General features: G+C 42.6%; 1 protein-coding gene across 1 annotated transcript; it reads right to left on the bottom strand.

The window, feature by feature from the left end:
• Positions 1-4,257: 4,257 nt before the first annotated feature.
• Positions 4,258-15,553, bottom strand: rnf11b (ring finger protein 11b). Its single transcript, XM_030784554.1, has 3 exons — positions 15,055-15,553; positions 5,323-5,492; positions 4,258-4,445 (listed from the first exon to the last, which is right to left on the bottom strand). Exons 1-3 carry the CDS (start codon positions 15,175-15,177, stop codon positions 4,274-4,276), a joined length of 465 nt encoding a protein of 154 aa, XP_030640414.1. The 5' UTR covers positions 15,178-15,553; the 3' UTR covers positions 4,258-4,273.
• Positions 15,554-17,294: the final 1,741 nt, after the last annotated feature.

The raw sequence follows: 17,294 nt of genomic DNA on the forward strand, positions 1-17,294 counted from the left end.
TAATGAGTTGCTGGAGCAGCTGCGTTCTTGTCCTACAGATTGCTCAACTGGTGCATTTGTGCTTTGTAGGGTATTTGTAAAATTAACTCATAATCTGAGAAACTGTAAGGTTTTAAGCTTCATTGTTATTCAAGTTAATAAAATAACTAGGCAAGAAGAAGTGATTCCTTTAGCTTTTTGTTCAAATGTCAACTTGCCAAATGAACACAATGCACACAAATTTAAAAATAAATTTCGTATATTATAAGCAGAACACCAGTGATGTTACACAGGCATTGCTATGCTGTTGTTACAAAATAGCTTCCAGTACTTGATTACTCCATTACTCATTTTTGGGACTTTTTTTTAAGGAAAATACATTTGAAGCAAAGGGTTTAATAATGAAATGGAGTAGCGTATGATCTTGTAAAAACAGCTGGTAACATTCTTGGTATGTAAAGCAATACTTTTGATGTAATGCTTATCAAAAGCATCAGTAGTTGGGTTCAAGGATATCAAAGGGTTGTTAAATTAGCTGTGCCAAGCTTTTGACATACTCTCAGCAGACAGACCCTTGTCCCAGAATTTGCCCTTAAGATCTCCTAGGCCTTACTGTTCTCCTGTGTGACCAAGATTTTAGGAATGTCCCAACGGATAGGGCCACTGTGTCAAAATTGCTTATCTGGCGTGTACAACCACAGTGGCCCAAGGGGAGTACATTTTAACGTGCTGTCGCCATCCAGTGGCGGCAAATATTACTGCAGTGTGTTAAAACATTACAACTATACAGACATTTTTGAACTTGTGATGTTGTCCGAAAATGTACTGTAATAATCAACAATCTGCGTATAATTTCACTTTATTAAATGCATGTTCAGATGAGATACTTATATTTAGAGAACAGCATCCCATTTTAAACATGATTAAATGTTAACTCTTTTATTGTACCTCAAGTATTTGTTGCTTGAAACAAACTAACCACTTGAAATGACACAAATCTTATGTGTAGAGGCCATTTCTTCATTTCTGTCTCTTTGTTCTTCTTGAAAGACTCAAGTAATTGATGTGAGACTTCCTGAACATTTAAACTGTTTATCGATGTAAAAAAAAAAAAGAAGAACATTACAGATAAATATTAAATCAATAAAGGAGAGAGGAAATGGGAATAAGAGGGAGAATATGGATAAAACCCCATATTTCATACATGACACAAAAAAAACAACAACACAGAACAACTTGATTTCATAGCATAGACTCTATTTATTATTTGCCTGTAGTACATACCATATGCATATTTATGTAAATATATACTTACACACAGACAAACAGTAAAATTCTTACAGGCAACACACACACATACATACATACATACATACAAACAAACATACCTTTGAATGTATGAACTAAACTTGCAGCGCACTGTGGATAGAAGGTTTCCATGTAGTAATTGCATTGTACAAGTTCATTTGTCAGGGTTCTCTGTTCGTTCAGTGTCCATGAGCGTGGTCCAGTTTCTCCATCACTGTCCAGTCCCCCTGATTTCCTACTGGTGGAGTCCCCTGCCAGCCTGGGACCCCCCCCAAAAAATGACCTTTCCCCACCCACCCTCCCCCCAAAACACCATCACCCACAGCAACAAACACACACAAATACACACACACACACACACACAAAATGATCTCACTCAAGGCATTTTTCTTCTCAAACAAATAATTAAACCAAACGCGTTCGCTTATAAAAGCAGCCACTTCCTTGTTGTCGGCCAGGGCGGGATTAAAGGCCGAGAACCAACTGTCGAGTACACCTCTGTTTCTGCCCCGGCCAATCAAATGCACAGGCTCAGTATGTCTGCTGTTTTCAAATTGCGAAAAGAGCAGAAACTACATGTGAGCCTCCACTTCCTCTATCTATGACTAAAACTCACTCTCTCTCTCTTTTTTTTTTTTTGTTATTTTAATCAAACCTTCAGCATGGGAGTCAGGAAATCAGTCGGATGATTCCCGTTCGTTTTTTGTGCTTTCGTTATCAGTGTCAAAAAGAAAGGGGGGGGGGGGGGGGAAAGATATTTGGTAAACTAGGGTTGATGTCGGGTCGACGGGCTTTTTTTTTTTTTTTGCAGTCAAATGAAACATTATCTCAAATACATTAAGACACACCCTGCACACTGCAGCTCTGTATTGCTTGGTACAAGTACAAGTTACTTGCAAATCCAACTCTGGTTTGGGAGAAAACCAAAGTAAATGGGTCAGTTTTAGGACTTTTTTTTTTTTTTTGAGAGTCCATGAGGAGTGACATGAAGTTTGAAGAAGCTGACATGACAGGACAAATACGTTTTTTTTTTTGTTTTTTTTTACACTGGTTTTAAATGGTTTGAATGGACTGTTTTTTAGGGAATATCTGTAAAAGAGCCAGATGTTCTCTGCTTTAAGAAGCTTTAAGACTCTGTCATGATCTGATGAAACGCTTAAGAAGGATTTTCAAAGAACATGTATGAAAGACTTAATATTAATAAACTATATATATATATATATATATACACACACAATTCACAGATAAGGTGTGTGTATATGTGCATATACGTATGATTTATATTCATACTGAATGAATGACAACGGTATGGTAGGGGTGGTTCAGGCAGTCATATCTGTTAGCCTCAAGTGTGAGATCATGGGATGAAATTTACACTAACAGAGCAACACTACATCTGCAAAAAAATGACCCTTGATTGTTTTGATTGAATTCAATGATTCCAGTGTTTTAACATTAAAAGAAATCATTTGGTCTCACTAACAGAGAGGCATTGATAAAAGCCAACCCCCCCCCCACACACGATTCATTCAGGATAATGTGCAATTCTAACAACAACAACAACAACAACAACAACAAAAATCAAAAGATTACAGTGAAACAATAATCAATAAAACATGAATATCTAATGACAATTGAAATGGTGACTGAAAATTCCGGCATGTCGGCGGTGAAAAGCACAGTGCTTTAAAAAAAAAAAACCAAAAAAAAAAAAAAAAACCGTGCTTCTTTGTTTGCTTGCTTGTTTGTTTGTCATGCGTTTACGGTGTGATAAAACTACGACACAGGCAATAATTGTTGTAAACTGATATCACCGCATTCACAGCCAGCAGAATCTTAACTCAAACAGGTAGCCAAAAAACAAAAAAACAAAAAACAAAAAAAAAACCCCATTAACAATCCCATGTGTATGATCAGAAACCTTCATGTTGGAAGCGAATGTGAAACTACAGAAAACAAAACAAAAAACAAAAAAACACAACGAAAACCGTCTGACTCAAATACATTTATGAAATACCCCACAGACCCTCTGGTAATGAGTAATACAAAACTTATAGAAGTAACTTTGGCCTTCAGAACAGAGGCTGTCCATGACCACTACGATTTCGTCAGTGTTCGCTGTGTTCAGCATGGGGCAGTATTCTTCAGTGTGGTTGGAAAAGAAAAAAAAACTTTAGGTGCAGGTTGGAGCGAATCAGACGTCCGTGTCCGCTCCTGTATGTCTATAAGCGTGCGTATGTAGCGACTCGTCCGCTAAGTCCACGAAATACAAGTGCAAATTTCACTATTTGAATTGTGTGCGGGTGTGTTGAGAGTTTTTTTTTTTTTTCCTCTACCGTGTCATCGGCTGAAAGTCGACAAGCCCTTGGGGAAAGAAAAGGGAAAAAAAAGAAGAAGAAGAGGAAGAAGAAGAAGAAGGAGAAGGGGGCGGGGCAGAAGCACAGCCTCCCGTCTGCTCTGATATGACTGCTGAAAGGGAGAAACTGACAGAACTTGCCCCCCCCCCCCCACCACAAAAAAAAGAAGGAGAAAAAAAAAAAAAAACAAACAGATGTGCATTTAAAGAGGATATTTTCTTCTTCCAGTGTAAGCGTTACCACAGCGGAATGGTGTGTGTGTGTGTTGCCCGGAGAGGAATTTGTGAGGCTCACACAGTCGGCCGCTGTTGGTCGGCGGCGTCCATTTCGGCTCCCGTAGGCTTTCCTGACCAGCAGGCCAAAATGGGAGCTTCTCCAGGCCTTTTTCCTGGTGATTTTTCTTCTCCGTTTCACGACGGACCTTTGCACGCCAACAGTCCCACAATGCCATAGGGGTGTAACCCTGTCCTTTGTCCAGAAGGCAGGGAGCGAGGGAGGGAGGGAGGGAGGGAGGGAGTGGAGGGCGGGTGGAAGAGCGGGTGGGGGGGTTAAGACACGAGAAATTTTCGGATGGTGGGGGGGGGGGGGGGGGGGGGGGGGGGGGGCGGGGGGTCGCAGTTGATGGAGGTTTAGTTGGTCTCGTAGGAGGAGAGCAGAGCAGCATCCACAGGCTCCATGCAGGAGGGACAGGTAAATGACCTCATGAGCCAGTCGTCTATACAGTCCATGTGATAGATGTGCATGCAGGGCAGGAACCGGATCGGGTCCCCGTACACAAAGTCCATCATGCAAATCACGCACCTACACAGGGGAAGGACAGTAAAGCAACAGTAAGTATTCATTCATTCATTCGTTCATTCTCTGCCTAGGACTTCTGATATATTTAAACAATAATCTCGCAGAACTAAAAAAAAAAAAAGCTTTCTTGTCAAAAAAAAAATTTCAGCCATTTTTGATCATTGCAACAACCTGTCTTGGTTGAAATAAACGAACACATCAAAAACTTATGGTGTGTTTGGTCGATTCCCGACGGGTCCAAAAGAGCTGTTTTATTAAGAAAGGGGGCAGTGTGGCAGGGAGTGGTCCACTGTCAGTGAACCAGAGCAATTATGGCTTCAGTTTCTCTGAAAACGCATCCACCTCTGCACAACAAGCACAGCTGTGCGAGTCAACACTACCTGATATCCAGTCCAACAATGGACCGGTCCAGAAACATCCCTATTATGACTAAAGTCTTCAGCCCACAGTGACGACCGGACGCACGTTTAAAAAGGTGGGCGCTGCTGGTGCTTAATGGACGCAAAAGGTATTCATTCGTAGAGCACTGGCTACATATTACTGTGTTAGTAACTGTTCTCAGATCAGTAGCATAATATCGACAATATAACGACATCATAGTTGGGAAAAGGACTGGGGGAGTGAACTGTAACTGTGCAGTTAGAGACAGAAACAAGCAGGACATTATCTTGATCTGTATCTATGTTTACATATCTATCTGTCTGTCTGCATCTATGTCTACATCTATCTAGATACACACGTATGTATCTATCGCTATGTATCTATATATATATATATACATATCTACATATCCCTTGATTAGCTATCCTCCACAAGCTCTGGGGCATTTGTGTGTATGTGTGTGTGTGAAGGAGAGAGAATAAGTGAAGGGGTTACTCACTCTCTGATCTTCTTCTCAGAGCAGTCATGGCCGGCGTCATACACGCCCTTGGGGAGGTGCTGGATGAGTCCGATCCTCTGGGCGATGCGAACCTGTTCCTCCTCAGTCAGCTGGGTGGCCAGGCGTGCCTGGCTGGGCGTAGGATGGTACACAGGGACATGGATCTGCTCCTGAATTTACACACACACACACGTACACACACACGCACGCACACACACACACACGCACACACACACACACGCATGCACACGCACGCGCACACACACGCACACACACAAACAAAACACAGAGCATGTGTTAGTCAGAATAAAACACTGTGCAAGACATTCATTTCATCATTTACCTAATGAAGCTTAGTCGAAAAATCTGTTTCAGTGGAACCACTTAGCAGCAGGTCAGTAAAGCAGTTTGAAATGGATTAAACTTTGCCTGAAGCAAGAAGCTTTTAAATATTTCCTCAGACGCCAAGTGCTGCCAGGCAGTGCTCTAAGTACTCGATGCCAACTGCCCAGCAGGGGGCGCTCTTTGCTGTGGTTGGACGACGTTAATGTGAAAGCCCTTTGCAGAATGAGTCCAAATGGGATTTCTATGGTGTGAGGGGTAGTGAACAATAGCTCCCTTTGACACAGGTGCCCATGTAATATTCTCAGGGGATTGAGCTAAGAGCCAAAGACTGGAGTTAGTGAGTGTACACAGTAATATTAGACACCGGGCCCACCATGAAAGAGCATGTAAGCGAACGATTTTCTCCCCCCCCCGATTATAATTATTTTCATATTAAAGCCTGTCTTCCTGCCACTTATTCATTCTGACAGAATGCTGACTCGTAAGTTTTTACAATCACTGTCTTATCCAAGAGTAGTCTTCAAAGAAAAAAGAAAAAAGTCACAAAATTGTTATTTTCAGCCCTGTTTTCCAGTCCTAAAACCACCTCCCAATTATATATACAAGATATTAATTCCTCTACGCCACTGTAAATGTCATTATCACATTATTATACATCCCACAGATGTACAATGTTACAACATGAAACTTAATAATGGGGAGGTCTCGCTGTGCTTCGAAGAAAGCTACTTTTTAACACGGTTATTTGGGACAACAAGTAGGTCTATGTACTCAGCCCTTAGGCTGTCAGTCGTGATACACTCACTGGTCTTATAATGCATTTCTTCTGAGGGAAGGAAACAACACCACAACTTTTGCATGTAGGTCATATACAGAGAAACACGCAAGAGGCAATGAACCGGACGGCTCTCTGAGCGTGTCCATTTAATGATATCATTCATAGAGCCGCCTGGAGCTTAAGACGGAACCACTTATTTCTGGTTCCTGACGCGGGACGCCCCGGAGGGGGGCGCCAAGATCTGTTCTCTCCTTTTCACTGAGAGTATCCGCTCGGGGGAACAGACGAGTCCGGCTCTAGAGCGTCTGGAGGCTACGTCGTTGCGTGCGGTCGCTGGATAAGGGTTTCTGAGGAGCTGAGTAGAGTGATTAGCTGTGTGTGAGCTCATCCATTGTTACGTCAGCATCCACCCCCCGCCACCGCCCCCCCCCCCCACTCTTCCTTTTCTTAATTCCCAACAACACTAGTTCCCGTGCCAAACGCTACGTTATCTAAACCTTTTTCCTTCTTCGAGGGTAATGTTTGTGTGCTTTGTTCTTCCCCCTGCTTGCCTGTGCTTGTACGCTTGTGCCCGCGCCTGTGCCTGGTCTTTTGTAAATTAACACGTCTCCAAAAAAAAAAAAAAACAAACCCTTCAATCCCACGTACATGGAATCTTAATTCATAAACTGAATTAACTGACAAGAGGAGAGTTGCTAGGTGAAGCAGGCATCGGGCCAAGCTCCTACACAGCAAAGCTCAGCTCAGATCAACGTTAAGTCCGTTCACGAGGTGAACGCCCAGACGCCGTAGATGTAGGTCAAAGCTTTAGCACCATCTCGGCTCCGCCCCGGCATACCAGCGGCTGTGTCAAACCAGACAGGTCGGTCATTAAAAACGAGGGAGTTCTCACACAGACACAGACAGACAAACACAAACGCTCTCCTCCAAAGCCGCCAAGCTAAAAGTTAAGGACACATGCCAACAGAGAGAGGTTCGAGTGGTAAGAGATGGCAGAATAATCTAAACAGTTTTATTTGTAAAATAAGTTTTGAAAGAAAAGAGGAGTCGTTTTTTCTGTCTGATATGTCGTGAAACACACTGATCTCAGTCATTAGATGAGACAGTAAGTAAATCCATCAGGAGTCTATAAAGAAGGCAGAATGAGGACATAATTGTCTGGAATGTTAATAGACACTGGACCTTTACAGTCAGCTGCTTAGCACATTGCTTACCATTCACAAGAATAGGGGAGGAAAAAAAAAAACAAAAAAGAAAAAAGTCGTGACAAAAATCAAAGACGTCACTGATAATGCCAATCTGTCAATAGCTTCCACGTATCTTAGTGATCCTTGGACTTCACTGTAAATAAACTCTGTGACTCACTCACTACTCAACACAGTTCAATTTGATTTGTATGAAGTTTTTTTTTTTTTTTTCTAACAATAGACATTGTCACAAAGCAGTTTTACAGAATACCAAACCTATGAAGAGAGCAACGAGAAAAAAAATCCTGCCGGCTACACAAAGAAGCTTAACTTTAATAGGAACCATTAGGGGTATAGACCACGACAACCAAGCCTACCGGTTCAGGACTGTCAAAACCAGCTGGAGAGGAAAAAAACTGTCAAAATGATTTTTCCAGACAGATTGTGTGTGTGTGTGTGTGTGTGTGTGTGTGTGTGAGGGGGGGACAGCTGCGTGACATGGTCAGCAGTTCCTTTGTCCTGCAGGTGTCAGCTGGGATGTATATATCTGTGTGTGTGTGTGTGCGCGCGCGTGTATGTGCATGTGTGCGTTGTGATACGGTACAGGACGGCCTCGGGGTGAACAGAAGGACAAGAACATGATCGCTGTGTGACAACGTCTCCTCGGCAACTCTCGTTTCATTCAACCGACACCTTCCAATTACTAAATCATGTACCATGATCCTGCCGGGCCTCTCTGCACTCTCACACAGGACACTCTCCAGGTACAGACGGAACTTATCCATACTGAACGAACCCCGTCATGTCATTACAGTCACTTCTCTTCACTAAGTATGTGCGGCTGGAGTTCTGACTACGCCTGACCTGCACAGAGACTTGGGGAAACCATTGCTTAGACTGACAGCATGGGCGAGAGAGTGAGAGAGAAAGAGAGAGAGGTAGAGAGAGAGAGAGAGAGAGAGAGGGAGGGAGAGGTACTGTTTAGTCTCACTGACCTCAGGCGTTCAGTAGACAAAGCTGGCTGTTTGCCTTCCTCTCCAGACCACTATAGAAAACAAGACTTAAGTCTGTCTCCACCCCCTCTGCCTCTCCTCACAGAACACGCACACATGCACGGACACACACACACACACACACACACGCACACGCACACGCACACTCTACTCTCTGCCGGTGTCTGTTGCCAGTCGGCACAGCACCATCTCGACAGCGCTTATTTGGCCGTTCCACTGGGTCACCCATCGCTCGATTTTCTCATCTGCCTCGCCCAAACCCACACTGACACACTGGGACTTGTGCGCGCACGCACACACACACACACACACACGTTCACAGTTCCCAGCAGGAATGGGGATTCCCGGTGATTCAGTGCCTGTTCGCCAAAAGCGTTCTCTTGTTCCTGTTAACGCGTACGTGCAAACAGCGAGAAAATCCGTATCAAAAGTCAAACAATAATACAGCTGAGGGGATGGTGCTTTCATAACAAACATGACTTCACACCGATGACATCATGTGACGCTTTATTTTGTCTGCCGGTGACCGAATGAACACAGCAAAAGGCCACTGCTAACTCGTCTCTGTGATTAACAGCACTAGTCCATCCACCGAAAAGAACTCGATACCGCATCCAACACCTTCTATCACAATTCGTAGATTCCACAACTTTCTCACAACCTCCAGGTTAGAGGACCTTTTCGTTCCGCTCTTTTACAACTCTTATAGGGTCACTCTCTGTAAGACAAAGAAGGACAGGATAACTAAAGATAACGCATTACTCAGGTTTGAAGTGCTCAGACACAGAAAACAAACTGTCTGAGCAGAAGGTTACTGGGGCCCTGAGCTGAGCTGTGCGACAGTCACTGACGGAGCGCGGACAGAGGCCAGGAGGAACGTGGGAAGCCTTATCTCGGCGCGGAAGGTTAAAAAAACACAGACGTAAGCGCACGCGCGTCACAGGACTGGCGTGTCACGGCCCGCATCGGTTTGGTCTTGGAGACAAACAGAGCTTGGCGTTGATCTTTTTAAAAAAAAAAAAAAAATGGGGTGACTGAACGTATGCGACCCACAACGGTCAAAAACCCAACGTGACTGAGGGTTCCCGGCAACAAGCTTCAAAACAATTTCACAAACCGAACAGGCCGCGTGGCAGCATACCTATATAACCACCGGTGGGTGGATTTAGACTTAACGAGAAATGACACATGTACCACAGTGCGGTGGTTTGGAGCGAGTCCCAACCCCATCATTTTTTTTTTCCCCCCATAATGGTGCGATGAAACTGACATTTCCCATCAGGTTTCGGTTTTACGCAAAAAATGATCAACCTGTCCAGGAATCGCATTTCCCAGGAATGAAGCCACTTCTTCCGACTTCCAGCTCCTCGGGCAAACACTGTGTATGCGCACCTCCAACTTCACCACATATCCACAAGGTAAAACGAGGCGCGTTAGCTTTAGCGGCAAACGTCAGCCTCTGTAAAAGCGTAACTGAAGGGAGGACCCAAAGGTCTAACACCTCTGCTTTGAAATGCGAACCGCTTCAATCAGCGCTTCTCTCAGAGCGACCGTGGATGTGACACGAGGCTAAGTCAGCTTGACAGCAGGCTGACTGAGCTGGCAAGCCTCAGAGAGTCTATGCACAAACCACACAAGCTTTCCCTTTTCTACCCCCATTTCTCTCTTCCTTTATCTCTTTCTTTTTCTCTCTCTCTCTCTCCCCCGCCATCAGCATCCTCCTCCTCCTCTAATCTCTCCTGTAGGTCAGACAGTTCATTAAAAGGAATCCGTCCAACACAAACATCCTCTGACTTCACTATGCCAACTGTTCCTGCTGACTCAAAGCCTCTGTCGACAGGTTTGAGGAGTGCTGGTGTATGATGTAGAGTGTGTGTGTGTGTGTGTGATGAGTATGAGTATGTTTCTCTTCTACCAATTTCTGTCAACTCTTGAGGGGCAAGATGCAGAGTTTCTTCCCTTATTCCTCAAATGCTTCATCTCATTTCTACTTCTGTCAGGCTGAAGAGAAAAAGGAATGAAGGTTAACCAGGGCCCTTTGTGACCACTCATTTTTGATGCGGTAAAGTCAGAGCAGAGAGGAAACTGACTACAAGAGAACAGGCTTTTTGTGCCAGGCAGACCGAGATCAATAAAATGTTTCCGGGTGTGGGGTGTCATTTTGATCATGTTAGGAAACTCATTTTCTCTCACTCACATTTCGACTTTTTAATGTCGAGAAATTTGACGCACGCTCAAACTTTGAGCATCTCTCAACCTCAGTGTTAATTCTACTGCACGTATGCTCGCTCTCTCTCTCTCTCTCTCTCTCACACACACACACACACACACACAGGCACTTATCTCCTCCGACCGGCTACAACACGATGAGTCAGCATTCTCGCCAGCTGCTCTCCAAATTACCACTCACTCAGCACAGTCTTTCTCTATGACAAAGCGCAGAGGGAGCACCGTGACAAAGAGTATCGGGGTACTCACACACACTTTCTCTCTTTCATGACAGCTGAGTGCAAAAGGGAAAACACTCTTTCTCGCTCTCGTTATACGCTGTTCCTCTTTGACTGTGATGTCGGAGTCTGTCCTCTACTATCAGTTTTCTACATCACACAGCTATTTCCGACACAAACACTCCATGGTTTGACGTCAACTTTGATTTGCTGTTTCTCTACTCGATTTAAAGTTGTTCGAAACGAGACATTCGTGAAAGTACGTCAAATGCACATATTTCACTTCTGATAAAACGCCCAGACATGCGAACGAATACCTGATCATATAAACCAAATCATTTGAGACACTGACTTTTTAAACTAGCTTAGCTTTAGACTTTCCAAGCTAGCGTTAACTGGGGTTGCTTACATAAACTAGCCAACCTACCTAGCCAGCCATCTTATTAACATGTCAGAGAACAACCGTTTGCCAAATCAATATTTAGATCAGGAAATGATATCAACAAGCAAGTGCCGAAATTCTAAAATCACATGGGGGTTCGGAGAGCCCCATTTTTTTGTTACTCTGTGCACTTTGTTGGTATTAAGGGTTTATGAAGGCAGTACTTTGTGATGTTTCTGTAGTTTCTAACACAGTTGACGCAAAGCAAACTTCGGTTTTGCGGGACGTTCTGTTCTCAGTGAACGCTTATCCTCATCGTCATCCTGTTGTAACCACAGTAGCGGTGTTGTGAAGACTCATAGAAAACTGATTTAGCCGCACTAGTAATACTGTTTGAGCACAACAGCCAGAGTTGATGACTGGCTGATAACCGCAGAGTTGCAGGCAGCAAAAACACAAGTTACCCATCGAGGGCCCCTCTTCCCCACCTCCCTCGTCTTCTCTGCCGCCGCCGCCCCCCCCCCCCCAGGGCCTGCACACCCTGATACCGACTTGCACACCTGAGGATGACCGAGGAGCAGCTGACATTGAGTGACCCTGGCAATAATATCTCCAAAGCTCCCCTGCCAGTGCACAATAAAACACATGGAAAACTACTTTTTGCCCTGTGCAGCAGACCGGAGGTCAGATCTGGTGATTTTAGATCACCAGTAAGGAATTCACCCAGTTGAATAAGATGACTGTGTTAGTGCATCACTTGCAGACATATTGAGCGCTTCTTTCAAGTGCCTCTGTTGGGGAGGGCATTGAAATTCCCCTTAGAATAGTTGCAAAACAGTGACACACTGTGCCTATATTTAGGCAATCTATCAAAACAAGTTGTCTCATAAGATAAAATAGAACAAAATTAAGCTTAGGACCATGCTGCATATTTGTAAAATTCAAATACTTTGCTAGTAGGCAAGACTTGGGGTTAAAGAGAAAGACTCCAAGAAAAATCTCTCAAAAATGTGTGTGTGTGGTTGAAGTTCAGAGCCTACATTAAAAAAAAGAAAGCAACAAGATGTTTCAGATGTTCCACGCCATCTGAAATCCTAAACAGTACTGCAACCAACACCAACTCACATTCAATACATTTCAAACCTTACATAAGCACAGCCAAGATTCCAATCACAATGCAAAAATATTTGCAAATATCTTAGATAATGTATCGCAGCTTTCCGTTTGCAGACAGGAGGTGAAGAAAAGAAAGAAAAAAAGAGAGTGAGAGAAAAAAAACCCACCCTGTCGAGCATTCTTGGCAAACAGCACAAGATTGCACTGAGACTAAAAGTGATTTGGGTCCTAGAGTGGGTCTGTGCACTTTCTTTGTCTGTGCAATGGTTCAAACAAACCCACTAATGTCCACAAATCCAACAATAGCCTCTGCTGTGCAGTCAGGATATTGCACAAGGCAGCAATCCAGAACTGGGAAAACAAACCCAGTCTGATGCATTTAGACCCGTTTTTAAAACCCCTGCCTGGTCCTACTCCCAAGGGACTTAGGTTTTGTTCAGAAAACTTGACTTGGAAAAATGTGCCTATTTTCAGCAGTTCAAATGTCCCAGTGTAGGAAGAGGAGGAGGAGGAGGAGGAGGAGGATGGTGATGAAGGCAGAGGGGAAATTAGCTTTGGGGTTTTTTTTTCCTCTCACTGAAGATCAATTTATGTAGGCTTACGATTTCAGCCTTTAAAAATGTTGCTGTTGATTGACAGGAGCAATAAAAGCAAGTTTTGTTTTTTGTTTTTTGGGGTTTTTTTTTACTTCCAAGACGATCCAACTGGATCTGATCTTTTGCAGAGTCAAAAAACTGCACAGAATGCAAACGATGGAATGTTTCTCTATTTCATCTCATCATGCACAAAAGTATTCAGTGAATGTCTGTTCCTTGTTACGTTCTCAGCGGCAATAATCTTGCATATATTCAGCAGAGCAGAGGATACACAGTAATCTGATCGATTTGACTTTGAAGCAAAAAAAAAAAAAAAAAACAACATTGCCTTCAAAAGTCCATTCAAACATGGCTGCAGGGATTCTGAGACTTAGTGCTTGCACCTTTATTTCCTTGTTGTTAAGTTTATGACATCATATCAAAAGGAAACTCATAACCTGTGTGTGTGTGGAGGGGGGGGGGGGGGTTGATGTAGGCTAACACGCAAGACAAAATGCAGGTCATTGCATAACTTGACAAACAAATGCTAGTTCCTGGTACAGCCGCACAAGTTCTCTGGAAGGAACTTCATTCTCAAGGAGAGTACGCCTTCTGTATATTCTGTATGTGATGCTGGGTGACCAATACAGGCTTTTAAGACCCCGGCTGGTGTTTCATTTTTCTTTTGAGCCAAAGCTATCCACAGTAGTCTGCTTAGAGAGAACGTGGAGAAGCTGTTGATCCAGCTGGGCAGTTCTAAGAGAGATCTAGCCCACCCTGGACATCTGGACATCATTTTTCTTTTGATAATAATGTGCAAGCTTGTTGACATACATACCAAGAACTCATTGACCATGTGTCTTGACTCTTCTTTTTCATTAGAACAAAGGTGGAATATCAAATAAAAACTTTCATAGATCAAATGGGACAAACGGAATTGCACAATATAGTCTGATTTTGACTTTGATGATGGGGGGGGGGGGGGGGGGGGGGGGGGGTTGGCGACGACGACACCGTGGCTTATTATGGTGTTGTTCAGCCAACATGACGTAAGTTTATGAACGGTCTAATTTCGTGAGGGATTCTTTTGGATCCACATCTCAGCTGTCGATGTCTAAAACTGATATCAAGAGAGGAAGAACATTTTGATGTTATCGTGTCTCACATGGCTGACTGATAAAGGCTGTAAAGAGAGAGAGGAAAAAAAAACTGTTGCCAGGGAAACCTAGAGCATTATTCTTAATGCTACAATCCAGACAGTTTTTGTCACTCACTTCCATTAGTTTAGTCACTGATGACTTCAGAGGCGGTACAAATTGTGATAATGTAATACCAGACATGTCCAGTAACTTTGAACATACCTAGTAAATTATCGAATGGATGCAGATGAATCGTGTGTTTTCAAGAGTAGAAACATTATCTTTCTGTCCATCGAATCAAAAGGCAAAATATAACGCATAAAGGGTTGTTGTGTCAATTAAAACGAATATAATGTACCAGATTGCTCATTTATTTTTATGGTTTGGCCACAAATGATGTGGTATGTCTGTGTGGAGTGCTGGGCCAACCAACGACAAAACACTGAACGAACAAAGAAGATTTTGTAGGCTGGGCTGTCTGAGCTACCGATGGACCCAAAACAAGTCCCTTTCTGGGATTGATTCAAACAATTAAAGAACAATTTCCAAGATTATTTATTGTCTCCTCAATGGAAAAATCTGATATTCATTTGTAACAAAAAGTCCGTTTCAATGACACTGCTTACTACTGACGTCAGTCAAGGCTGCTTCAGTATTTAGGCTATCTAAGTTGCCTTGTAGCGCGGACACTTCAATGTATTCAATCTAAAATAAACTCTACACTAAACTGGATCGCGAAACTGTACATACCTGGTATGGCGGTGGTGGCTCCTGGTCTGGATCTATTCCGTCTCCAAAACTAGCTCTGTCTGATTGAGATTCATGAAGCAAGGAAATATCATCCGACGTAGGAGATTTAAGACAATTGCCCATCTCCTTTCCGAACTCTTAATCAAATTCGTAACCTCTTCTACTACGGACCTATCTGATGCTTTTAACTAATGTTCGTATGTCACTTCGTATAATGTTCGTATGACGATATTTCACACTAGCACTCGTACAACAGGCTGGAGAAGAGCTCCCCTAAGCCACGAGAAGCCTCTGTTCAACAAAAACAAACCATTTCGAGACAAAGAGCCTGGCTAAAGTAGCGTCTCTGCACAAGGAAGACACAAAGAAAAGAGGCTGTCTTCTTCAATCTATGAAATCTCAACTTTTCAGACATGTGAGGTTACGTTTAAATGCAAATTACGCTGAGTAGTTCGGTCTATTACCCTAGAGTTAAATGGTAAACATTCTGTTCCCATCAGTTGAGAATTTCCTCTGTAGAGCTCTTCTTTCTAGCTCTAAATGGCGACTGATAGGCAACGTCGCCTTTCAGGCAGCTGAACCAAACACCGCCCCGTACGTTGAACACCAATCAAATGGCTTATTTTTTTGTCTACAAGGAAGAGAACGAAGGGCCATGCGCGGTGGGACGTACATCAAAACAAAAAGTTCTGATGTAGCTTTCGAAATTAATCAATTACATGGAATACAGTCAGAATTTTCGTAATTGTGTAGAGGCACAAAAGATCAGTCTGTAGGATATGCTTCATACACCGGACAGCTTTAACGCAACGCGTTACCTGTCAGTTACATGGTCAGTGTGCATAGTGGTTGTCTGGGAATTGTTGTACGTCAACTAATTTAAGACAGTTATACTCGTGGTATGTGTGTATGAGTGTGTGTGTGTGTATACACATTTACTTTAGGTGATATTTAGACGACCTGTATATAAGATTATATGTAAGCAAGTGTTGTCAAAAATTAAAGTGTGTATGTGTGCGTGTGCTTTCCCATATCTTAAAAATAAGTCCGCCCCCCACCCTACCCGGAAATATCGTCCCACCTGTCTGTAAACCTTGGTTAGAAAGAAAAATGAAAGCCTAAATGAAAAATGATTCTTACTGTGAACTAAGTCTCAATTAAAAGGATTCTACAAGTGTTTCAATAACAGGTTCACTATTAATCATCAATAGGTTTCTGCTATAAACATGTTTCTAAAGCCATGTTTTGTATCTGACAAATTTCAAAAGACATCATGAAGTTAGCGCCTCAATAACAGAAATAATGAGAGTATTTAAAATGTCGCGGGAAACAATGTTGAAAATCGTGTACCGTACAAACAAAACAGGGACATGCAGGGAGAGGGACAGTAATCCCAAGTGAAAGTAAACTAAAATGAACAGATGGAGACTCAACCCACTGGTTTTTAAAACCTATAAAACAATATACTCTTAAATTCACTATGTTCTTAACTGAACATTTAGTACCAAACACACTCATCTTTGATCAGTTTAAAAAAGCTGACGTTTATAGGGTGGCAACTGAGAAGCCGCAAGTGACCATGACTAATGCACAACAATGCATAATTTGGTCGAATGATCTCAAACCAAAATTACCGGCAACTTTTAAGTATGTAGTCACAGACAACGTCACAAGTACACACATGGACCTTTCTAAAAAAAAAAAAAAAAGAAAGATAGTGACTCATTAAAATACCAGTGTAGTGCACTTTCAGTATGAACAGAAAAGACAAAAGTGAAAGTTCATAGTATCGTCTTTAATCTTAAATTATAAAATAAAGTAGTCAGTATTTACAGGAATGTCAGTTTTTTGCACAGTAGCCATGCGCCTTGTCCAGTGTAGCCTGACAATCTAGATCCCAAAGCTTACGAGATCAGTGAAGATCAATGGGATATGCTAGATTAGACGGGGAGAGAGGAAGTCAGTTGAATAATCAGAACCCAGACACACGAATACGTGATTTTACATTCTAGAACTTACAGGATTTTCCTCCACCACATTATCTGAAATTAAAGCCTATGAATTGACATATGCTCTGTGTCATACCTATATACTTTCCTTCATATGAAACTAATATTTTTCTGCTCTAAAACCTCCATTCTTATAACAATAAAACAAGACGTTCCTTTTTATTTTTTGTAAAAAGGTACCAGGAAACCCCTATTTTTACACTGAAACTATATTAGAGTTTATTGGATAAA

This window comes from Chanos chanos, chromosome 9 (genome assembly GCF_902362185.1).
Source record: "Chanos chanos chromosome 9, fChaCha1.1, whole genome shotgun sequence".
NCBI lineage: Eukaryota > Metazoa > Chordata > Actinopteri > Gonorynchiformes > Chanidae > Chanos > Chanos chanos.